At 43.9% G+C, this 25351-nt stretch overlaps 1 protein-coding gene across 10 annotated transcripts in view; it reads right to left on the bottom strand.

The window, feature by feature from the left end:
• Positions 1 to 25351, bottom strand: part of ABLIM2 (actin binding LIM protein family member 2) — a 122565-nt gene that overhangs the window by 63651 nt on the left and 33563 nt on the right. For all 10 annotated transcript variants that reach the window (XR_011363921.1, XM_069977371.1, XM_069977373.1 and 7 more), the window contains exon 2: positions 1629 to 1772. Coding sequence is in view for 9 of the 10 variants with exons in the window: in XM_069977371.1 (XP_069833472.1) it covers positions 1629 to 1772 (144 nt within the window). In the remaining variant the exon portion in view is untranslated. The remainder of the gene's footprint in view (positions 1 to 1628; positions 1773 to 25351) is intronic.

Raw genomic sequence — 25351 nt, 5'->3', positions numbered from 1 at the left:
GCTAGATGGTCTCCATTCACCGACAGCAATAAGAAGGAAATTAAATAGTTGTAAAACTTTTTCATTGGCAACAGAACTAGAACCTGGAAAAGTTCCAGTCTCTCCTACCAATGATATTCTTGGTTGGCACATGTTGGACGTTTCGATGAAAGATAAGGGGCGATAACTGATCCCTCCTTCTTACTCTGTGCCTGACAACAGGATAAATATTACAGATCCTCACATAGTAACATCGCATTCAGATTGGTAATGCTGTCCTGTATTCTAGTCCTTGTTATTACTATGAGGTCTGGTTTGTTGTGCTGGAAATATTCCCTCACTGGTTCTATGATGAAATGCCCCAGTGCACGAGATGACGGGACACAAGGGATGTGATGTGCACATACTGTACAATAAGGCGCTGTATCTGAAAGGTCACTCGGCTGTTGGGTTCTGCACAGATGGATCCTGTTTTGGAGAGATTCAGTAACCTGTCTGTCTCTGGGCTCAGCCCATCAGTGACATGTAATGTACGCATGAAGGGGGGACAGATTCCATTCAATAGGAAAGAGACTAAAAAATATAAAAAAAGAAAAAAAAAAAAAGAATATATATATATATATATATATATATACATAAAAAAGAATAAATATATATATATATATATATATATATGTATATTATATATATATATATATATATATATATATATATTTGTGCAAGTAATTATATTGTCAGTGGTTACAAAAAACAATTATATAAAAGGGATCCATACCAGTCCAATCCCCTACCAATTCCTGTTCTGGTTCGCATCACAGGTCAGCAGGTCACAAAAGTTTTCTTCTGCCAGGTGACAACCAATGTAACTGCCAGTGAAGTTTCCACAAATGTTGCATAGACTGATTTACTATGCAGCGGCACAGGAGAAGGGATTGCAAGAGATTTACCAATCAGGAGTCCATGGAAAGCTGGGTGATCCACATTTTCATAGATGCAATGTCAAACATTATTGCTTAGACTGGTAAATACCCAGCTTTCCCAGAGCCAGATATACCAGTAAGGCCAGTTTATATGCTATTTCAGCCACAAATCTTGACCAGACAACAAAGCATCATGTAAAGCATCCCTGACATTATAACTTTCAAAATTTATATCAACAGTAGATGTGATATAAAGCAAGTTTGCAATTTACATTTATTTACAATTTATTTATTTTTTAGTTATCATGGAAAACACGACACTTCTTGCTTTCTGACTATTTTTTTTCTCAAAGAGTCAGAAAACAGAAAGTCCCGTGTATCCCAGGTCATATGAGCGCTTACACAGAGAAGGCAGTCGTGTGATTGACAGACACATTGAGCCGTGACTCTCTGTACTGGCCGGAATTCCTGGGTTTAGTCTGTTTTTCTACAACCTGCACAAGTCAGAAAATCTGTCTTCAGGAGACTGGACCTGGATTTCTGGTAAGTACAGCTTTGTTTTACAGTATGATAACAAAAAAAAAATGAATGTATATTGCAAACTTGCTTTATATCACATCTACTGTTGATTTAGATTTTGAAAGTTATAACGACAGTGACACTTAAGCCTGTGCTCCTCCCCAGCCTGTGGCTCCCCAGCTGCTGCAGGGCAAAATGGAAGGTTCTTACCTTTACAGGTGAAGCATTTGATGTGGAAATATTTATTCTGCACCCGGAGGACCTCTCCTTTACATGCGTTGTTGCAGTTGTTGCAGAGGATTGCATTTCCAGATGGCTTCTCTAGGTGGCTCTGTAGAGCCTGGTGCTGGGATACTGAGGAGCAGAAAAGAGCATGGAGGGTTAGGATGGGGACAAAAATGTGGATCATCAAAATGTCCATATGATGACATTACATTACATTGTCAGAGTGCAAAGAGTTGTCACCAGGACAATGGAGGGGAAGAGATGAAACCATTTCAGGAACACAGGCCTCTCTTCCATGTGCAGTCTGACCTAAGGGCCGCAATATTCGTAGAGGGAACTTTGGGTCTACGAGACCTCCAAGGTTTGTACAATTCTTATCCACAATGTTTTCTGACTACCATATGTGGCTGAATGGGAACAGAATAGTGTAGGCACTTGGTGGCACTTTTGGCTATATGGGCGCTATAGGGGAAGGTAAACTGGGCAATGAAACTTGCAATATTTGGACAAGCTGGGTACAAACAATATCTACTATGTGTTAAATGTATTTAGCAAGTGGGTTCTATGTAGCACTATATGTGTGCACTATGTATCTGAACACTGCAGGGACGCTACATTACTAGGACAGGGCTAAACACTGAAGAACATATCTATCTAGTATGTAATTACATAAGGGGGGACATTTCCAAAGCCTGCACCACTGGTATACGCCAGGGAGAAGGCACTGATTCGCCCCCTTCTCCCTGGCAAACTCCAGCCGTATCCAGGGGCGGATTAACTTTACCATAGGCCCTGTGCTGTTCACCAAGCCTGGGCCCTCACCACCACCCTACTGCCTACTGTACATATGGTAGCACTAGCGTAGTGTTCGTAGTACAGGAGGCATAATGTCATGATGCCCTGATCTGTGCAAAATTGCGATAAAAAACATGAATTTTTTGCAAATCATGGCAAACCTGTAGCTAGGGACCATACTCCACTAAAAGTATAAGTCTGGGCCCCCCCAGGAGCTCAGGGCCCCGGGCTACCGCCCGAAAAGGACCTATTGTAATCCGCTACTGGCCGTATCCCCCACTCACCGGATGAGCAGGTGGGAGGGTCGGCAAGGCAAAAGTCAGGCCGGATTCACTAAGAGATGCGCGCCTCTTAGTGAATCTGGTGGGGCAATTGGGGGTGGGGCTTTATTTAAAACTGGCGTACTTATAAGCCAGTCTTCATAAATGTTCCTCATACTATATAAGAAGGTTATAAAATGTTTTTTTTTTATTAAGCCATGATTATATCTTTTTTTACAAAATCCTGAAAGTCTAATTCCTCTGTTACTCCTCCTGGAAATCCATAAATAAATTAAAAAACTAGATGTAACTATTCCCCCCTGTCAATTGGGTATACTACAATATGGCTGAGTATAGTCCGGTCAGGAGGATGCATAGGTTAACATTCAGTTTATTTAATTTATTGCTCCATTTCCAGTAGGAGTAACAGAGGAATGTCTCGATGCAGAAGCGTCTAGTTATAAAGTGCCCAGATACAAGGCTTGTGATCCGAACGAGCAGTCAGCTTCAGAGAAATGTAAGGTAAAGGCCATGATGAATAATACATCTCAGAAGTCCACTGCAGACAATCTCTAGGAAACAGATTAAAAACATTTCATTCATGCCGTCATTCTGCCGTCAGGGCCGAGAAGCCGCTTTGCTGCTGATGTAGAATGAGCCGTCTGGATTGAGCACAATAGCGGCTCGTGGAATCTCAGCGTGATCCAGGTAAGTAATTTACAAATGAAAATAAAGTGGATTCAATTATGGAATGTGCGGCGTTAATAACATACTATACACCTGCCTGCAGCGCTGCACCACCGAGATCATAAACCCGAAATGTGAGAGCATGCCTCTAAATGTTCTGTATGGCCGAACATGGAAAACAAACAAAAAGTCAGGAAAAGTACAGGGGTCGCCCCTGATTCTGTCATATGTATTGGAGTTGGTAAATGTTATACATTTCTGCCTGCTCATGCCATTCACTAAACTGTCATGATGTCTATGGGGAATGTCTTAAAGGGGTAAGCCAGAGAATTATTTTTTTTAATCAACTGGTGTCAGAAACTTCAAGTTTTCCAGTACTTATCAGCTGCTGCATGTCCTACAGAAAGTGGTGTATTCTTTCCAGTCTGACACAGTGTTCTCAGTGCCATGTCAGGAACTGTCCAGAGCAGGAGCAAATCCCCATAGAAAACCTCTCCTGCTCTGGACAGTTCCTGTCATGGTACTGAGAGCACTGTGTCAGACTGGAAAGAATACACCACTTCCTGCAGGACGTACAGCAGCTGATAAGTACTGGAAAGCGTGAGATTTTTTAAAAAGAAGAAATTTGCATATCTGTATGAGTTTCTGATTTAAAAACATTTTTTTCTTTGAACCACCTCTTAGGGGTTATCCAGCGCTACAAAAACATGGCCACTTTCTTCCAGAGACAGCCCCACTCTTGTCTCCAGCTTGGGTGGGGTTTTGCTGCTCAGTTCCATTAAAGTGAATGGAGCTTAATTGCAAACCACACCTGAACTGGAGACAAGAGTTGTGTTGTCTCTGGAAGAAAGTGGCCATGTTTTTGTAGCACTGGATAAGCCCTTTAATCCATTGCTTGCTGGCAATAAGATGATGTATTAAAAGTCATAGTGACCTCTGTTGTCATGGCAACTTCCTGCAAGTATTGTTCAACAGCCCAAAATTAGTATCTGAATAGATAAAGCGAATCTGTCATCCACTGACTGCGTACCACGCTGGAGCCACTGCTATACCAATATATATAAAAACATTCAGAACATACCTCTGTTGCCTGTATCTGTGGTTTTACTTTCATGAAAAAAGGCTTTATTCAAGCCAGAAATATAGTGTCAGGGAGGTGGAGTCTAGCAATCCCTAGGCCCTAACATTGCCAAGTGTCACTGTACTTTATGTATCGTGCGCTTTATTAATTATGCAAAAGAAGGAGCATACTGCACAGTAAGGTGTGGCACCCAGGGAACACTAGGCCCCACCTCCTTGGCACTATTCCCAGCCCAACTGAAGGTGGTTTTAATGGAAATAAAAAAGACACAGATAACAAAGGTATGTTCTGAATACTGCTGAGGGGAATGGCAAGAGTGGGCAATGTTCAAGCAAAGTTGAGCTAACCAAAAACTTCACACAGCAGCATCGATATCTGTCTAAAAGCTAATGTAGCATAGCACTCATCATCCACCCACTATGCACCCATCATCCAAACACTACGCACTTAAGACACCACTAACATACACAAACACATATTACTGACACAGCCACTTACTGACATACACATTATTGACACTGACTGATACGCACTGATGCGCACGGACTGACTGACACATATTACTGACTGACACACACTTACCAACTGACACACACTACCGACTGACACACACACACACACACACACACTGACTGACACACATTAATGACTGACACACACACTTACTGGCTGACATACATTGACTGACACACCTTACTGACTGACACACACACATTACTAGAGATGATCGAACAGGGCCGAGGTTCAGGTTCGTACAAATCCCTGTTTTCCAAGCGGTACTCAGGCTGTCTTCACCTTCCCCACGGAACGGGAAGGCAGCGGGAGTCAAATGACGATGGTTCTGGTTCGTACATATCATCTCTACACATTACTTATAGATTGTAAGCCCTCGCGGGCAGGGTCCTCTTCCCCATGTATTAGTCTGCCATCTGCCTTCATGTAATGTGTTTTGATCTTGTAATGTTCTTGTTTGCTACCCCCGTTACCTGTATAGCGCTCTGGAATTAAGTGCGCTCTACAAATAAATAATAATAATAATTATTACTGCCTAACACACATTGGCTGACACACCTTACTGACTGAAACACACATTACTGATTGTCACACACTTAACTCACTGACTGACACACACACACACACACACACACACACACACACACACACACACACAGAACTTACAGCTCAGCTTTCTTCCTTTCTGCCCAGCTGATCTCCACACTGTTATTAGGTTGAGAACAGGTCCTGCTCTTTCTCTGTCTTCTGATGTTCATTGCTTACCCTGCACTACAGTGGGGGCTGAACATCAGAACACCGGGCCCCTCTCTCTCTCTGGGCTCCTGGAGACACTGGGGCCCCAGCACCTACCCAGATGACCCCTGTGCTGACACCGGCCCTGAAGTCTAACTGCTCCCAAACAGAACCTGGATTCATTGCTAAATGTTCCAGTCCATAGCAGTCCACGCTTTTTGTTTATGACACTACTGCAGACTAAGGTATGTTGGCTTGTTGTTAATGGCGGAATGCGTAATTTTCTTCTGCCAAGCCCCTGAAAATGGTCGCAGAGACAGGGAGTGGGATGAAGGAGACGTATGTGTCTGGATGGTGGACCAGGAAACTGTGGAGGCTGCTTGTGCTTGATAGCAGATCATACAATCCTCACTACTGGTGATCTGGTGTACAGGACCTACTCATCATGTATCTGTCTGCCCTCACATAACCACTGTTCCCAACTTCTCCTAATAGCTTGGTCAGGACAACCTACAGCCATCCCGCTTCTCTCAGTCCAGTGAGTTGTCCCCACTGAAAGCCAACTGGGCAAAATGTCTTCAAGTGTGTCACAAAAGACATGTCAAGGATCTCTCACCAAGAGGTACACTACCCAAAAGTAGTCTCTGAGAGTCTCTGTCTATGGCAGCAAGGGAGGCACTTTTACGCCCTCCTGTGGCCAGATCCAGTATCTGATTAGACTACACCTGTAACCATTTACAAATCTACCTGACAAATGCATGCAAAGTCATGGACCAGCAAGATCATCCCTTGGTCTGTCAACATTTGGCCATACTACAGTACCAGGATAGTGTCTGGTGGGAAACAATTTTTACAACAATCAGTCTTTTATAGTCTTTTATATCAGTGCTTTTAAAGTGATTCTAAGCAAAGAGCTCTATGGCAGGCCGGCAGTGCGATCAGCTCACTGTGCAAGTAAGGTGGATGAGCAGCAATGCATACAGTACTATATGCATCGCTGCTACACTCATATTCACTGGGCTGGGTGCAAGAGCACCAGGCTCAGCAAATCTAAGGTGAGCAGTGATGCACTGTACCACATCTCTGATATGGAAACACATTTTGATCAGTTCCCTTTTCTCTTTCTTCCCATGGTAAGGCAACCTTTACAACGTGTTTGCAGTGCACATTTGTCCAATGCCGCAAGAAAAACAAGAAGCCGACTAAAATATAATGGTATATCACCTTAAATCACAAGACACATCCAGTTCTTGACAAGTATTGTTCTAGAACTAGCAGTTTCGGTGACATATATCAGCCGATAACCCATGTACTCTTTTCTTAAGCTATTTCCCACTATTACTTTACTCCTCAGTAAAAATGAGTGGTTGTGGCGCTACACAGGTGTGTCGTGACTATTACAGCTTTCCTCCCTCCATGACTCACTCAGCGTGAGTTGTTTTTCACAGTAATAGTTAAGTGATCCACACTTACTCACCCACACACAGATATATCTCTCATCATCCTTTGCCTTCCTCCCGCAGAGAACTAAATCTTTTCCTGGAGAGTAAGGCTCCAGGCTTCTCCAAATATCTTGAAAATATAAATAAGGAAAACTTAACCCTTAGATAAGACCCCCTGCCTTCAATATGATATGTATAATACTGGGTGTCTTCTTGTGGCAGAGGGTCGAATGGCCTCCCTCAGGCACAAGGGATGGGGACTATTTCTTGGTGGATAGTGTCAAAGAGGTGTGGCCTCGGGTGCCCTGTGCCCTTGGTTCTGTATACCCGCTTCTGCCCCCAGAGGTCTACATACGTTGTGCAGGCAATATACTGAGGCCGCGGCTATTGCACTGCATGGTGACTGTGGTGGATATGGGCATGGCCTAGCGATGTAAGAGTAGCTCATTATGCTGGGGGTGGGCAGAGGCGATGATAAAGAGGGGAGCTGCAGTCCTAGAACACAAAGTAACCTAGGCCACACCTTTTTGACACTACCCACCAATGAAAAAATGCGTTTTTAAAGGAAATTTAAAGACAAGCACACATTATAAAGATATGACATTAAAGTGTTTTATTATGCTTGATATTAGTGCACACACCCTCATAGTCATGTTGGCGAAGTGACTATAAAATGGTTTTCCGAGCTGGGAAAACAATCTAGGTGGTAACCTGTCTTCTGTCACACATTCTGTCCTCTTCTCTGTCTGAATTCACTCCTCCCTGACTCTACCCGTTCCCTCCCTTTCTCCGGAGACAGGGTGTTTCATATCCTGGACACCAAAACAACACATCAATAACATGGCAGCATTGTCCTCTGTCAAGTCAAGAAGGAATTATACCCTGTAATAAAGGGACATGCAAGAAATATAAAGAAACTGTAGTCATCAAGCTCTGGCAGCATAAAAACAACTGTGCCGCACAGAGCTCAGCTAAGCCAAACAACGAAAATGAAAAATAAAAGCTATGGTAGCAATATCTTGTGATCCGTCAGACTTGTTTAGTTATTTTTCTTATATTTGTTACAAGAATGAGAAACCCCTTTAGAACATTTTAAATTGTAAACAGAAATTCCTCGCTGACACTCCTTATAGAACAGAAAGGCTGGATACAACGCCGCCGTTTCCATTTCTCCTTCCTTGATAATTATAATTTTTTTATGACGCCATTTCCTTAAGTTGCAGAAGGAGAAACGTTATTGCTTTGCCTGAAGGTTTCATTAATATTTTATAGTGCATTATCACCCATATAGTCTTATTATCATTGTGAATAATAATGTAAGCTGTGTAGAGAAGCTAAATGGCAGAATTATACTAATTTACAAGTAGTTGTTTGATCAGGGGCATAAATATAGGAGGTGCAGAGAAGGCAGTTACACCCATGCTCTTGTATCTGAGAGATCACATAGGCTCCACTGCTATATAAGACAACAGTATTATTAAATATAAAAAATAAAAAATGCTGTCTTCCAGTACTTATCAGCTGCTGTATGTCCTGCGGGAAGTGGTATATTCTCTCCAGGCTGACATAGTGCTCTCTGCTGCCACCTCTGTCTGTATCAGGAACTGTCCATAGTAAAGAGCATTCTTTGGGGATTTGCTACTGCTCTGGACAGTTCCTTTTATGAACAGAGGGGGTTACAGAGAGCACTGTGTCAGACTGGAAAGAGTACACCACTTTCTGAAGGACATACAGCAGCTGATAAGTACTGGAAGTTCCATATGGCTCCATTATAATTCTGTTAACTGCTACTTTAGCACAGAAGAATTTCCTGCAGCATCCAAGTAGAAGCAACATGATTTTTATTCACATGACAGGGTACAGGTGTGCAACGTTTCGACCCAAACTGGGGGTCTTTGTCCCGACCATTATCAGCTATTTTATGGGAATACGCAAGCCCCTTGGCTGATTCCTAGATGCTCATAGGGCAGGACTATTTCGGCTGCCAAGATGTTAGTAACTATGCGAGCTGCTGATGACAGATCTGATATTCTATATGCAAACAAGCTTCTGATGACAAATCTGTTCTCCTATATGTCGGCAGGCTGCTGATGACAGATCTGGTCCTCTTCTCTATACTATTTTAAAGTGCATAGCGGTATAATGTTATAAAGAGCTCCCCAAGGCCCAGCTTACTAACTCATGGATTATGTATTCACCTTCTACCATCAGCAAAAGTAGCAGTTGTTAGTCTACTTGCTGATAGTTTCCAGATAAAGGAATGGTGGCCTAGGAAACTGTAGACTTTTTGGATTCAAATGCTATGACTTCTCACTTTTTACAAGGTACCAGCCCAAGCCTATGGCAATAGCAAGACATACATCAGTGCAATATATGGCAGAATATGTGCTCATATATGCAGAAAAACTGCAAAGATGAACGGTAACAAACCTATGTAACACTGGAAACTCCAAGAAGAACTGACTCATGGATAGTGCTATCAATGATTTGGTCCTTTAGCTGTTGAAAAACTACATTTCCCATCAGCCAAAGAATGTTCAGTCATGATTGGAATTGTAGTTTTGCAACAGCTGGTGGATTCTCTATGAATCAAGTCCAAATCTGGTCATACAAAGTAGATAGATGGAGGTTAAGGGGGTCCCCAGACTATTAATGGCTTTTCTAGTCAAGCAAAAAATTGATGGGACACAATGGATTTTACCATGCCTTATCTACTGTTCCCCTGGGAGAGATAAAAGCATGGGGAGTTAAGAGAGGGGAAATCACTTATTAATAGACTGCATAAATTGGCCTCAGCAGAGATCTTCTCTTTCTTGGGAGGATTAGTACATTTGTACATTACACAGCAGGACATTGATTTTAGTGGACACCATGTAATACCTTATTTTGCCTGTGGTGGTGCTACAGGTAAATTAAACACTTGCTGCAAGGTTCCTCTGTCGATCACAACTGATCACTGTTCATCCCAGCAGCGGGAAAACTATGATGACCTTTTCATGGGGGGTCCCTTTTAAAAAAAAGGGTGCGCATAAAGCAGATACTACTTATGTCCAGTTTATTACAAAGAGAACTTTTGTGACTGTAAGGTCTTTAAAACAAAACACAACAAAACTTGTGTTATTCTGTTACTATTATATTCCGCTCTTCCTCAGTTACCTAGGTCTAACAGAGGTTTGACTACCAACCTGACGAGCATTATTGGCAGCCATGACAGTTTCCATAAGGCATAGTTTTTGGGGGCTCTGTGCAGTAGTTTGTAAGGTTGCACCAGAGTTAGGAAAACCTAGACAGGACTACCTGAAAGTCAAATCTTTTCTGCAAAATTAGCTTGTTACATATTATAAAAAATAAAAAAAATAAAAAAAACTTTTTGGCAGATATTATATGCTGATACAGTGTACCAAATTATATGCATAGTCAAACTGGAAAATGTTTGGCTGCCTATTGCTACCACTAGGTGGAGCCTGGGTGCTAATTTTATACAGTCAGAAAATAAATGAGGAAATGACCATGAAAGAGTGAAGTCTCAAACTTGGTAACGTTTGTCACTTAAAGTAGAACTCCGGCAGGCGGGGGTGGGGTGGAAACATAGTATAGCTAGAAGCTATAGAAGGCAATTCAATATGTGCGGCACTCTAAATGTGGGTGAGTACTGGGTTCCAGCTGTTCCCCCCCGATCCGAAGGGTGTATATGTAGATAAGGACAAAATATGACTGCGGCACTCCAGGCTTTAGTGCAAAATCGTGGTGAAAATTCACCATGATTTTGCACTAAAGCCTGGAGTGCCACAGTCATATTTTGTCCTTAGAAGCTATAGAAGCTATACTTACCTGTCCCCGTGCCCCCACAGTGTTACCGCTCACGATCACCCACCAGCCTCCTGTAGCTCCCAGTCCTGCAACGTCACAGCCTAGCTCAGAAATGCATGCTTAGCCAGTTAGTGACTAAGCTGGTGACTCTGCACTGCAGGGGCACAGGGACAGGTAAGTATAGCTTATTAAATATGTTTCCACCACCCACCCTGGATTTTTACATTTCAATACAGTACCCCTTTAATTTATAATCACTAATATAGTAATAATAATTTTACCAGGTAAGTCACCTTCACAGTCACACCCAGCATTATTTTCTTAGATGTATCTAGCCTAGTCTCAGTGCCATCCATATAGATGTACCTGTATGACTGGACTAAGCTTGGGTGAGGTGTAATACCGGCCACAGCCCCATGGGCAGAGCAGTTACTGATGCTGCAGCCTTTTCTGATCATGGGGGTCCTGGGATCACCCCTGGGGCCAAAAAAAAAAAACTTTAAGTGTTGAGGGTTGATAAGCACTTGAGTGGCAATCATCGTCCTACACCAAAGAGCCAAACAGGAAATCTTGTCTGCGATAAGTTCACAGTGACTTTCCGATGCCTAAAGGGCAAAGTAATAACATAAAAGACTGTTATATAAACCATATAATTGAATAATGTCCTCCCCAGAGGCAGCATCTAGTAAATATGGAAACACAATACACTGTGCTCCCATCTTGTGACTGCGTACGTCTCCGGATATATAACGGATTTATCGTTTGGTAATTTTACTTAGTTAAATTGTTCTCCATTGAGTTGGATTTGTAATGAGTGACTCACGTAGGTTGATATGTTATGTGTCATACAATGACTACTCCGTGCCAGGGAAATCGTTCATTTCCATGGATACCTGGGGTTCCTTTACGTTGTAAGCAATCACACTCGCTGGCACAAGATTAGCACCTGCAAAAAGCTGCATACTCTGGTTTTAAAGATGAAAACAAGTAACTTGAATTAGGGATTGAAGGTGCTTCATGTCATGTTAAAGGATATGCCATTGCTTGTTGATCAGTGGGGGTCCAACTGCGAACCTCCCATCTATATTCAGAATGAAGCAGCGCAACATTAAAACTCTGCAGAATCTGCAGCTCCTCATTGCAGAGGATCGCTCCTGTCCTGCTGTGCAGAATACTGCGACACAACCCTATTCTCCTCTCCTATGGAAAGCCGTCTGATTTTTAGTGTAAACAATCTACAGCTCTTAGACTGTTCTCAAAGCGACTCTGTACCCACAATCTGACCCCCTCAAACCACTTAAAACCTCCGGATAGCTGCTTTTAATCCTGATCTGTCCTGGGGTCCGTTTGGCAGGTGATGCAGTTATTGTTCTAAAAAACTACTTTTAAACTGGCAGCCCATGCCCAACGGCCGTGGCCTAGATTGTGTATGCATTAGGCTGGCACACCCTCTCTGTTCCTCGTCCCTGGCCTCTCCATCATTAGGAATGCTCCAGGCAGATTTTCTACTATTCATCAGCTGTGTCAGCCCGGCACATGGGCCGGATCGTTAAGGCACCTGTGCAATGTTCAGACAGGAGAAAATTTTCCAATGGCATTCCTAATGATGAGGAGGGTGGGGAGGAGGGATGATTATCGCTCGGTGTAATAGGGCCCTTAGACTGTCTGGTCTAAATTGAAAGAGTTTCTCCTAACTCCTAACTAAGTTATTACCTATCCACAAGATAGGGGGATATCTACATATCTGATTGTTGGGGGTTCAACTGGAGAGGCTCCCTCATGATCTGAAGAATGGGGACCCGAATAGCCGTTGGGTCATGCTTGACCCTAGCGGTTTCTCACCCCCCCCCCCCCCCAACACTCATGATCTTATCCCTATCCACATTGACAGATGGAGGTCACAGTTTGACACCTGTGCTCGAAAGGCTGTATTACATGGCCCGATATCATGAGACAGGACAGCGCCGCGGCCAGTGAATGGCTGTGTGGCCTGTCACTTCATAGATGGGCTTGGAAGTGCCAGAGGCGGCAGCGGTGAGTGGGGAATCACAGAAACAGGAGGATACCGGGGGACTGTGGGTAGGAAAGTATATGTCTTTATCATTTTCTTTAGCCTCGCATAAGCAGTCAGCTGCGCATCAGCTATTACACGTAGCGATGCGCGATCAGTGGCCAATGATTTTTAAACATGTTAAAAGACAATAATCACCTGCCAAACGAGTAACTACTCAATTCTTGGCTGATTGATGTCTTTATTACATGGAGCCATATCTGCCCGCATCGGCCTGATTCACCAGATAATCACTCTATGTACTAGGGCCCTAAGTGATGTTAAGAGAAGCTCGGGCAAAATAAAAAAATTAAAAAAATTACAAATAGAAATTAGAAAATAGAAAGTGTTCATAAAAAAACAAGTGTTTTGGGCTTTAATAACCAGCCTATTTTTAGCTATTGTTTACTTGTGCTTTCAAACAGGTGCAACATTTTTAACAAAAAACAAACAAACAAAAAAATGTAGTATCAGTATCTGCATCTAATTAGTAAAAAAATCATTGCATGGTGGCAGAACTGTATAGCAGTGTTATACTGCTATTCTGCCATCACACTGTGTGGCTCTTATGGTATGGTATGGTAGGTATAGTTCTTCATACACTATTGGAGGGATTCCAAGAGCATTGGTAAGCATAAGGCCAATGACAAAACCAACGACCAGTTATAATACAGAAATATATACTGAACTGTAAATGCCACAAGTAGTTAAGAATGATAACACATATATAAAGTCTGTAGAGCTCCACCATACAAGATACTACCTGTATTACTCTAATGTATGGGGAATGGGTGTAAAGTATATGAAAAAAACTTCGGGTTCTAGTAGCAAGCTAAAAACCAATAGAGAAACAACTGAACCTCTGATGTATTACAACATATAAATTTTATTTATTAAAATTACAAACAAATAACGAAATAATTAATAAATAAATACACAATGAACCATGGCTGACAAAATTGTTAAAAATGACAAACATACAGTGAGGGGGCTGCTGCAGATGGACACTGGTAAATGGATGAGTAAATAATTTAGATAAAAAAGGTAGACTAAAGTGCTAAATACGGTACCCAGAGATCTATGTGTAGATACTATATAATAAATACATACACCAAAAGGGTGCAATGAATAAATAACACACGTGTCTCAATTGATGCAGAAATAAATAAATTAATAAATGCAGTGTCCTACCATAAATAGTGAGAATCAGAGTGTCCACCGGTTAAGAATAGTTAAGTTAAGAATGATGCAGTGTATTGGAGGCATAGGTTCAGTCCCCTGAGTAGAAACCTTCTGTCAGCCATTACTTCATTCATTGTCAGCTCAGCACCTGGCAATGTTTGGACGTCCCATAGATTAGGGATCGATGCATGCTATTGCTCCATTCACTCAGGAGACATTTGACTTCCATTCTTGTGATCGTCGAGGGTCACAGTGATTGGACTCCAGTGGATACTCTTAATCTTAGGATAACCCCTTTAATACCACAAGTGTTTTAGGCTTTAATAACCAGCCTATTTTTAGCTAATGTCTACTCGTGCTTTTAAAACAGGTGCAACATTTTCCATTTTTTATGTGATTAAAGAAACTTTATTAAAGAGGTGCTCTGGAGAAATGTATTACTTTGCTTTTACTGGTATTAGAACTTTATAAAGATTTGTAAATGATTTCTATTCAAAAATCTTAAGTCTTTCCCATCCTTATCAGCTGCTGTATGTCCTGCAGTAAGTGGGGCATTCTTTCACGTCTGATACAGTGCTCTCTGCTGCCACCTCTGTCCGTAACAGGAACTGCCCAGAGTAGGAGAGGTTTGCTATAAAGATTGGCTAATGATCTGGACAGTTTCTGACATGAACAGAGGTGGCAGCAGAGAGCACTGCGTCAGACTGGAAAGAATACACCACTTCCTGCAGAACATACAGCAGCAGATAAGTGCAAGAAGGCTTGAGATTTTAAAATGTACTGTACTGTATAGCAATCAGCATGTGGTGTATAATGTATAGTAGGTATATAAACACGAAAAAACAGCAGCAGTTTGTAGATAAAGGATCGAGCTGAAGATCCCCGTAATGTAGTACAACAGGCTAGAATAGAGAAGCAGGGCTGCTGTCAGAGGTCTGTGTGGTCACATGAGAGCAATAGGGAAGGGGTGTGTGTTCAGCATGGACCAATGAGGAAATGATAATCACACAGCTGTGCAGGAGGACAGAGGCAGAAATTTTAAATAGAGTAGTGTGAATGGCTGAATGTAAGTGCAGGCACATTATAGCAGCATTATGTATCGCTGAGTGTAAGTGCAGGCACTTAATAGCAGGAATGGAGAGAATGGGAAACACAAGGGCTGACAGAGACTGCAGGGAGCATGAAGGAATGAGCAGGACATATGTGAGTACATAAATGCAGCGCTCTCTGTCCGGGGAAAGAGGGGTTACAGCTATGGAGAGATTACCTCCACAGTCCTGTCCCCTGATGAAAGCCCCAGCCTGAAGTGGATCTGCTATGATTTGGAAGGTGAGGGAGACTTCCTGGGTCAGAGTACAGTGCTGTAGACCCCACTATGCAGACCATGCCCCTCCCCCTCCCACCCAGTACAGGGAGCTCTTAAACCAAAGCAATGCTCTTAAACCAAAGTACAACTGTAAGCTCTTCTTGCAAAACGCTCTCAATCCAAGTTACTCTTAAACTGAGGTACCACTGTAATTTACACGTCTTTATAACTTTTGGGCACCTGTTGATTTAAAAACTATTTATTTTCTAGAGAGTACCCCCTAAAGTGGTTTCAACAGTCAGTGGGCCCACCTCCGCTCTATGCACAGCTAAATCAATGCTGCCACCCCTTTTTTCGGTGGGGGTCTCAGAAGTTATAAAGTTATTCATAAAGTCATAAAGTTATTCCATACTTTATTCATAAGCCATCCCTTGAGAATGGAAGTGCCCCCTTTAAAAAACTGTTTTTCCCCTTTAAATTAGACCCAAAAATCTATTCCATATATCTCAATGGAATAGTTTTTTGCTGGGAATGACTTGCAAATATGACGACAGATGGGGAATCAGACAGTGGAAATGAGCTTAATAAGTCATCTTTCAGGATACATCAATGATATCTTGTGCTATGCTAGCAAAACTTGAGAAACCATGAAAGTGTGACTACATTAATAATTCAGGTAAAGCTACTGCAGTAGTAACACAGCGCAGTCCATGTATTTCCTGATATCTCTGCGCCCGGCACTCAGAGGAAGGCCCAGAGGAAATCCTCGGATCTATGGAAGCTAATGAGCGATTACAGAGGTAAAACACTCCGTAAGTCAGCACTAGCTAAGTGGCCCTAAGAGGAGACGTATAGACTGGAACCGCTGCTATATACAGTATACTGATCATTCCAGTACACAGCATTGCACATCCATTCATGCAACATATGCATTCAGGTATGAATATTTAAAGGAGTATTCCGATGCAGGATATGCCATGAATGTCTGATATAAATAATTCACATCAACATTAGGAAACCAAATGGCAGGATATATTAAGTGTCACCCCATTCTGCATTTCCTTCTGACTGACCCCTTTCTGGCTATTTTTGGAGAAAGTTCACAATCCGGTTACCGGAAGGTCCTGCGAAAATAGAGACGGTTATCAACTAGGTATAGAGAGTTATGCTTGCAGTGCAACTCTACCATTTTGGGCCTTGTAGGCCTAGTCTAAATATATAAGCACTGACTGGATTTGCTGCAGGTCAGACTGCATGAGTGGTATTAGCAAACCATGCGTCATATCTGGGGTGAAAAACTATCATTGGCAAATCCAATTGTACAAAGTGTTCCCAAAAGCTGACATATAGAAAAATTAAGTATAAAGTAAAATAAGCACATACTTAGATTAGTCCTGTAAAGACATTAAAGGGGTATTCCAGGAAAAATTAGCTTTTCTCCTATTCACAGGATAGGGGGAAAGTAGGAGATTGCGGGGGGTCTGACCTCTGTACCCTCCGCCGATCTCCCTATCGGGCCCCGGGCCCCTATCGGCTCATTATGAATAGAGCGGCAGGTGCAGCACGTGACCCGCACCTCTATTCATTCCTATGGAAGTGCAGGAAACAGCTGAGTAAGCCGGAAGAGCGCTGCATTCGGCACTCTCAGGCACCCCCATAGGAAGCACCTGCGGCTCTATTCATAACACAGAAGCTGGGGCCTAATACAGAGATTGGCGGGGGGTATAGAGTTTAAACCCCCCCCCCCCCCCCCCCCCCCCGATCTCCTACTTTTCCTCTATAGTGTGAATAGGGGAAAAGTTCATTTTTCCTGTAACACCCCTTTAGGGTAGCTGCGATTCCCCTCCCTCAAAATCTATCGCTGTCACCTCATGTAAACAGGGATCGTTCATGTGGCAATAGCAATATATTTGAATGGCTTCACAACTGATGCACAGAAGAAAGAAATGGATTCCTTCAGCTCATAAAATTCAATCAGCTTTATTTCAAATCTTTAAAAACCCAACACGTTTCGAACCTGTCCAGTTCTTAGTCATGGTATCTGTGTGATTTACATCCATGGACATGGTTTTAGTAAACAAACATATATATTATTTACAAACAATTAATTGCGTCACTTGCGTCCTTGCACGGCTCCATAGATCAGGCCATGTGCTCCACAGGGAAATCTAGTCAGAAGGACATGCAGCTTTCTGACGCCACCTTTTGAAGGTAGCTTTGCCTTTAAGTCAATGTATATCTCTAATTAGAAGCTTTAGAAGCTATAGGTTTAAGCTATAGAGTGTAGACTGAGCTGTAGACAGCTGTTTCAGGGTTACTGACCCAGAGCAGGGTACTGACTGGCTGCTGAGAGGCCTCAACACATCCTACATCAGAATCCTACTCCACACTGATGAGGGGCAACAGCCCAAAACAGCTGTCTGTGGATGGATACCTGGCTTTGGTATTTGCCTGGTCAAATCATCAGACTCGTAATTGAGTTGTATATTGACTGAAGGGGCCATATGGTGGCTTTGGAGGTCCCCTTACAGGAGACATCCCCTTTCTAGGTCCTACCTATCTGGCTACGCCCGTGTTTTGAGACTCATAACTAAGGCTCTCATGACACTCTCATCAAGTAGAAGCCTTACCAGGACCCTGAAAAGAGGCAGAGTATACCATTTGGTCAGTGTGTGACAACCAGTTCATCAAGCCTCTACACCAACAATGACGGAAGGGAAAAATGGGTGCTATACTCATGCACCAGATCCAGCAAAGCTTTAGCTTTCACTCTCTAGGCATGTTGGGAACTGTTTTGCAACAGCTGGAGGGCCGGAGGTTCCCCATCCTTGCTCTAGGCCTTCATCACTTATACAGCATTACATGGCCCTCGTGTTCAAAGTTCTGAGCTCTTAGGACTAAGCATTAATCTTTCCCTGCTGACTGTATAAATAATACCCTGAATAATATTCACCTCAGATATTAATAATTCATTGCTTGGGATTGCTTCTGGTCCGGTGTAAATGTCACATGTCACAGCATACAGTTACTTGTCTATGGACCAGGCCCGGATTGGTAATCTGGCGGGCCGGGCAAATGCCCTCTGGGCCGCCATGATTACCAGTCAGTGGGGCCGCTGGTCCTGCTGTAAACTTGCATCGGCCCACTGCAGTGGTGAGAGAACAGCGCGGCCGGCCGCTGCTCTGTTCTCTCAGCCTCTGCCAGTGTGACTGGGCCGGAATATTCCTCCCCTGCTCCCCCCTCCCCTCTACCTATTTCCCTATACCCCGGATAGCGGAGGTGCCGCACAGGCCGTCTGCTACAACTTCCTCTCCCACAGCTGACGTCATTTCCTGCAGAGGATCAGCTTCCTGGAGGAGAGGAGAAGTTGCCCTACGCTGCAGCACTGAGAGGCTGCTGCTGACTAAGGTGTCAGTCAGAGGGGGGCCCGGGCACTGCTTGGTGAAAAGACAGGACCTGTTCTCCCCACCAAGCTACAGCCCCAGTCTGTCATCTGCCCCCTGCTGTGCTGTGTGAGGAGGCAACCAAGTCTCCCTCCCCCTCACAGTGTTTTCATCATCTCCTTCCTGCTCTGCAGTCGGAGGGGCAGGGGAGCTCCATGCTGGCTGTGAGGGAGGAGGACCTGTCAGGACCAGAGAACTAAGGAGCTTAGTTATGAGAAGTAAGTGATTGTATGTGTGTGTACAGTATATAGTGTATACATGCCTCTGTAGTATGTTTATGATGTATGAATATATGTATAGTGTGTGTGTGTGTGTAGATGTGTGTATAGTGTATACATGCTTCTGTAGTATGCTTATGATATGTACATGTATGTATGTGCAGTAGGCATATGAGTATATAATTTTATGTTTGTACAGAATGTGCACATATATGATATGCATGTGTTAAACAAAATCCAGAGGACCTCATCTACTTCATGCAAAAATTGTGCCTTCTTATTCTGACATATTGCACATACAGTTTTACGTATATTTTGTATATGCAATATGGCAGAGTATGAAAACACATTTTTGTATGAAGGAGATGCTGTCCTAGTTCATGGGTTGGTTGTAGTGTGCCCATCCCAGGGTATCGGCAGTACACAGCACTACTACAGAAAGTGTATACTGCCAGTGTTAGACACATTGCGCTGACATGTGACCATACCTGAACTGTAGCATCAGCATAATCTGTTTAATGCTGCTACATGTGTACGTACGTATGTATATATATGTATGTATGCACAGTGTGTGCTGGGTGTTTACACCACTGGAATAATCTGTAGTTAAATGTCACTGTAAATATATGTAGGATTCCATAGACAAAAGTCCAGCACTTTCTTCCTATGTAATTATATTCACATCTTTATTGTAAATCCCTGATACAAGACGCAATCACCATCACATGATGCAGTTGTTGGTAACAATGGTGTCTTACATTATGGATCTGTTATAAAGCTGTGAATTCTAATACACCATAAAGAGGTGCTGGACTTTTGTCTGTCAGGCTATGTTCACACACACTTTTTTGAGCCATAGGCTGCATTCACACATTCCGTGTTCTGCACGGAACACGGATGTGAAATGCCTGTAACGGACTCTCCCCCACCTGGACAGCATCTGTGATTAGATGCTGGGAGCGGGGGAACTGTACAGATATGGGCCGCACTGTAATGACAAAGTTGCACGGCTGCTTCATTACAGCATATCTGTACAGTTCCCCCGCTCCCAGCATCTTATCACAGATGCTGTCCGGGCGGGGGAGAGTCCGTTACAGGCATTTCATATCCGTGTTCTGTGCAGAACACGGAACGTGTGAATGCGACCATACAGTAGCTGCTCATAAAGTCCTAAAAGGTCCATAACAGTTTATTATGTTCAATTAAACTTGATATTAAAATGGCTGTTTGCGCACACATGTAGTGACTTTATGGTCATAATCATCACTACAGAATTTAAAAGGATTATCCAGAATTAGAAAAACATGGTTGTTTTCTTCCAAAAACAGCGCCACCCTGTCCTCAGGTTGTGTGTGTTATTGTATTAGAACTCAGCTCCATTCACTCCATTCAGCTCCATTCACTTCAATAAGCTGCAGTACCCACTGGCGTAGCTACCATGGGGGCAGGGTACGCCGTCGCTATGGGGCCCGGGGGCTTAGGGGGCCCGGGCCCCCGCCCCCTGTATTGCCGCTCACTATGCATATGCATAGTGAGCGGCCCTGAGCCATCCCCTCCGCCCGCCCCTTCTATCGCTGCTCAGCTGAGCCGATCAGAAGCCTGGGAAAGTGCAATGAGCAGCACTTTCCTGGGCTCCTGATCGGCTAAGCGGCGATGGAGGGGGCGGGCTGGGCGGGCAGAGGGGATCGCTGTCCTACTCACCTGTCCGCCGGCCCCAGCAGCTCCTCTCCCGACACTCCGGTCTCCCGTCATCCTCCGGGCACAGGCAGTGGGGTACAGAGACGCTGCCTGTGTCCCGGAAGTGTTCTGCAGCGGCAGTCTCTCTGTCCCCCGCTGCCTTTGCCCGGAGGATGACGGGAGACCGGAGTGTCGGGAGAGGAGCTGCTGGGGCCGGCGGACAGGTGAGTAACCTGTTTGTTGTTTTTCTGGTCGCTGGGGGGATTGGCTACTATGGGGGGCATTGTATGGGGCATTGGCTACTATGGGGGCACTGTATGGGGCATTGGCTACTATGGGGGCACTGTATGGGGCATTGGCTACTATGGGGGGCACTGTATGGGGCATTGGCTACTATGGGGGCACTGTATGGGGCATTGGCTACTATATGGGGGCACTGGCTACGATGGGGGCACTGTCTGGGGGCATTGGCTACTATATGGGGGCACTGTATGGGGGCATTGGCTACTATATGAGGGCACTGGCTACTACATGGGGGCATTGGCTACTATGGAGGGCACTGGCTACAATTGGGGCACTGTATGGGGGCATTGGCTACTATATGGGGGCATTGGCTACTATGAGGGGCACTATATGGGGGCATTGGCTTCTATGTGGGGGCATTGGATACTATATGGGGGCATTGGCTACTATGGGGGGCACTATATGGGGGCATTGGCTATGTGGGGGCATTGGCTACTATATGAGGGCATTGGCTACTATCGGGGGCACTATATGGGGGCATTGGCTACTATGGGGGGCACTATATGGGGGCATTGGCTACTATGTGGGGCATTGGCTACTATGGGGGGCACTATATGGGGGCATTGGCTACTATGTGGGGCATTGGCTACTATGGGGGGCACTATATGGGGGCATTGGCTACTATGTGGGCACTATATGGGGGCATTGGCTACTATGTGGGGCACTATATGGGCATTGGCTACTATGTGGGGCACTATATGGGGGCATTGGCTACTATGTGAGGCACTATATGGGGGCATTGGCTACTATGTGGGGCACTATATAGGGGCATTGGCTACTATGTGGGGCACTATATGGGGGGATTGGCACCAATCACACTGCTGCTATCTCCAAACTGACAATGAGCAAAATATTTTTTTTATATTTTCCCCCCTAAAATCAGGGGCGCGTCTGATCAAAAGGCGCGTCCTATAAAGCGAAAAATACGGTACTACATGGGGGGGGGGCAGAGAAGGGGCTAACTCCTTAATGAGGGACACAGTTGTCTAACTACTATATGAATACAGAGGGGACCACTATATGAGGGAACAGATGGAGCAAATAGATGCATAGGATATTGGGGCATGAGTGAGGAACCTAAACCGTCTGGCAGATCCTACTGAGAGAAGTCCTTATGGTGGCCAGGCTGGATGGAGAAGAAGGGGAAAAGTGAGCAACTCCGATTGGAGAAGACGCCTGTAACTGCACTGTGATCACTTATGGTGTGTAAAGCCTGTGTGGAGCCTATACATGCCACTGTATGGCCAATGGTGATATTGGACTGTGGATTTTATTCCGTAGCAGTGGTAGCATTATTCAGTATGTGGGGGTTTTAGTCAGTGAGAGGGGGTAATATTTGTCCCATGTAAACTGGTACTGTTTGTATTATTCATCTTAATATACTGGATTTGGTTGGTAACAATATAGTGGTAATGGCAGTGGTCATGGTGCTATAATGCTTTTCCTAATACTATATATACATATTGCTCTCTCTTTACAGCTTAGTGGTCAGTTGGTTGGGGGGGGGGGGGGGGCCCAATCAAAAGTTTGCTATGGGGCCCAGCTAGTTCTAGTTACGCCCCTGGCAATACCGCTCCCTCTTTGCAAAGTGACACTAGTTGAGGGGCTATGCAGCTTTTAATATATCATCCGGTCATCAGTATTGTTCTATGGATAGTAGTCTGCAGCTACTACAGTATAGGCAGGGCCTGTGTGGGCCGCCATATCCATACACTTCATATACTGGTGACCTGGAGTGTATTTTTAATAGTGTCACCTTCATCTTCATGTTAAATTTTTACAAACACTAAGTTTTAATAATAGGGTCACGTCCAAGGTGTGAGTGGGGCATTGGCCCTTTTGTTAGGGGGGCCCCAGACACTTTGGCAAAGGTTACTATGTGAAGCAATACACTTGGGTATGATGCTGGAGCAAGGATCGTAAAATCTTTGTCTGGTAGATCCTACAGAGGGGAGTCACGGCCGGAGAAGTCTTCATGATAGGCGAGCAAGAAAAAGAGAACAACTTTAGCAAAAACTTCACTTGCAATTCATGCAGAGAAGACGCCTCCTGTAAGTAACTGAATGTAATTGCACTAAAAGCACTCCTTTTATAATCATCCTTTTTATTACCAGCTGAAGTGTCACAGTGACAGTTGCAGCACCGCCATGTATGTAAATCAGTCAGAGCAGGTAGGCTCCGCCTCTGTGACACTTCAGCTGGTAAAGAAAAAGGATGATTATGAAAGTTTACACTGGACTAAAAGTCCTGTCACTTATACTGTATCTCCCCCGCACCTTTCTACAGCTCTGTACCTGGTATGGACCTCACAGATTCCCGTTAAGGGCACATACATAACTAATCTATTGCGGATTTGGTGCTGCTGAAATACATAAATATGCACAAAAGATTTTTTTTTTTATGTGTTGATGGTAGGGTTCAATATTTAAGGAAGTAGTGAGTAGTGAGTAGAATTCGCTACAGCATGTATAGTACAACGCGATCTCTAATATATCAGGGAGGATATGGTATGTGGGCTGCTGAGGTTTGAGTGCCAGGGCTGATTTTAAGTCCCAGTCCGGCCCTGCTATGGACTAAGGGATTCCCATTCTACAGAACAACAGTGTACTGTGATTTAGACTGGACACAGTTCACTTCTATTCTAGGGGTCACCTAGTTTAGAAAAAAACAAAAAAGATCTACAGTACGCTATTAGGAAATTCTTAGTTCTGTGATATATGAGCCTCTCTTGATCAGTTACCGTAAGCACCTTTAACTGGAGGAACCATTATGTGAATTAAACACACAGCCCATTGATTTAGATGTAATGGTGTAATACTTAAAGGGGAAGTCCAGGCAAAATAATTTACAGATATTTTATTGCCCAACAAAACTTATGAAAATTACTAATAGACACTTATTATGGGAAATGCACCTATAGTGCATATTCCCTGCACTTACTACAGCACGGCGTGTTCAGGTCTCTGTAAAGTTGGTGATGTCACGTCACATAAACAGCCAACTCCTGATGCTCCAGTCTGTCCCACCGCTGCAGCAGGTGTCGGCAGTTTATGTGACGTGACATCACCAACTTTACAGAGACCTGAACACGCCGTGCTGTAGTAAGTGCAGGGAAAATACACTGTTGGTGCATATCCCATAATAAGTGCCTATTAGTAATTTTCATAACTTTTGTTGAGCAATAACATATCTTATAATTATTGTGCCTGGACTTCCCCTTTAAAGGAGAAGTCCGGGGCCTGCACTTTTTTTTTTCAAAAGAGGCGGGGAGGAGATGGCTGAACATAACAACATGCACCTACCTCCCCGGATCCAGGGTTGGGGTCTGCTGTCCTCCGCTCCGGTTCCCTGGCCCTAGCTGCTTCCTGGTCTGAGCGGGGACCCAGGTCATGATGTGTCAGGCCTGCTCAGCCAGTCATAGGAGGGTCCTGCCTCAGACACTGAATGGCTAAGAGAGCCTGACACATCACAACCCAGACCAGGAAGCAGCCAGGGGACCGGGAACTGGAGCAGAGGATAGTGGGCCCCAGCGCTGGACCCAGGGAGGTAAGTGCATGTCGTTTTGAAAAAAAAAAAAAAAAAAAAAAAAAGACTCCTTTAATTTTTCATGTAGAAGTACTGCATGAAAATAGAAATCTTGATGCAAAGCTTGCCCCTATATAACAGTTGATCACTGGCGAACCCACCATCATGAGATCAATCATCCCCTTTAACTCATCCCCTTTAACTATATAATTGGGAACAGCTCCAGCAATGGTTGTCACTCATCTTTCTTAAAGGGGTTATCCTGGCCTAGAAAAACATAGTAGCTTATTTCCAGAAACAGCATCAATCTTGTCTTCAGTTTGGATGTGGTATTGCAGCGAATGGAGCTGAATTGTAATACCACACTCAACCTGAGGACATTGGTGGTGCTGTTTTTGCATGACAGTAGCTGTGTTTTTTTTTAAATCTTGGATAATCCCTTTAATTTTGGTTCACATATGTCCTACAAACGCAAACCACCCTGAAAGGACAACTGGATGCAAGAAGCTGAATATGTTGTACCCAATGTTTCTTCTGGTCCTTCATAGGGTCACATAGGTTACAGCACCAGATCTGTCAAAAAACAATGCAGTCAGCATTTTTAGGATAAGATGTAACCATGCCAAAGGGAGACAATGGTGGATTGCCGAATGTATGTGAGCACTGAGAGGTGAATCTGCC

The sequence above is a fragment of the Dendropsophus ebraccatus genome, chromosome 7 (genome assembly GCF_027789765.1).
Source record: "Dendropsophus ebraccatus isolate aDenEbr1 chromosome 7, aDenEbr1.pat, whole genome shotgun sequence".
Lineage (NCBI taxonomy): Eukaryota > Metazoa > Chordata > Amphibia > Anura > Hylidae > Dendropsophus > Dendropsophus ebraccatus.
Note: the sequence above shows the minus strand (reverse complement) of the source record. Positions and strands in the feature narration are given on the sequence as shown.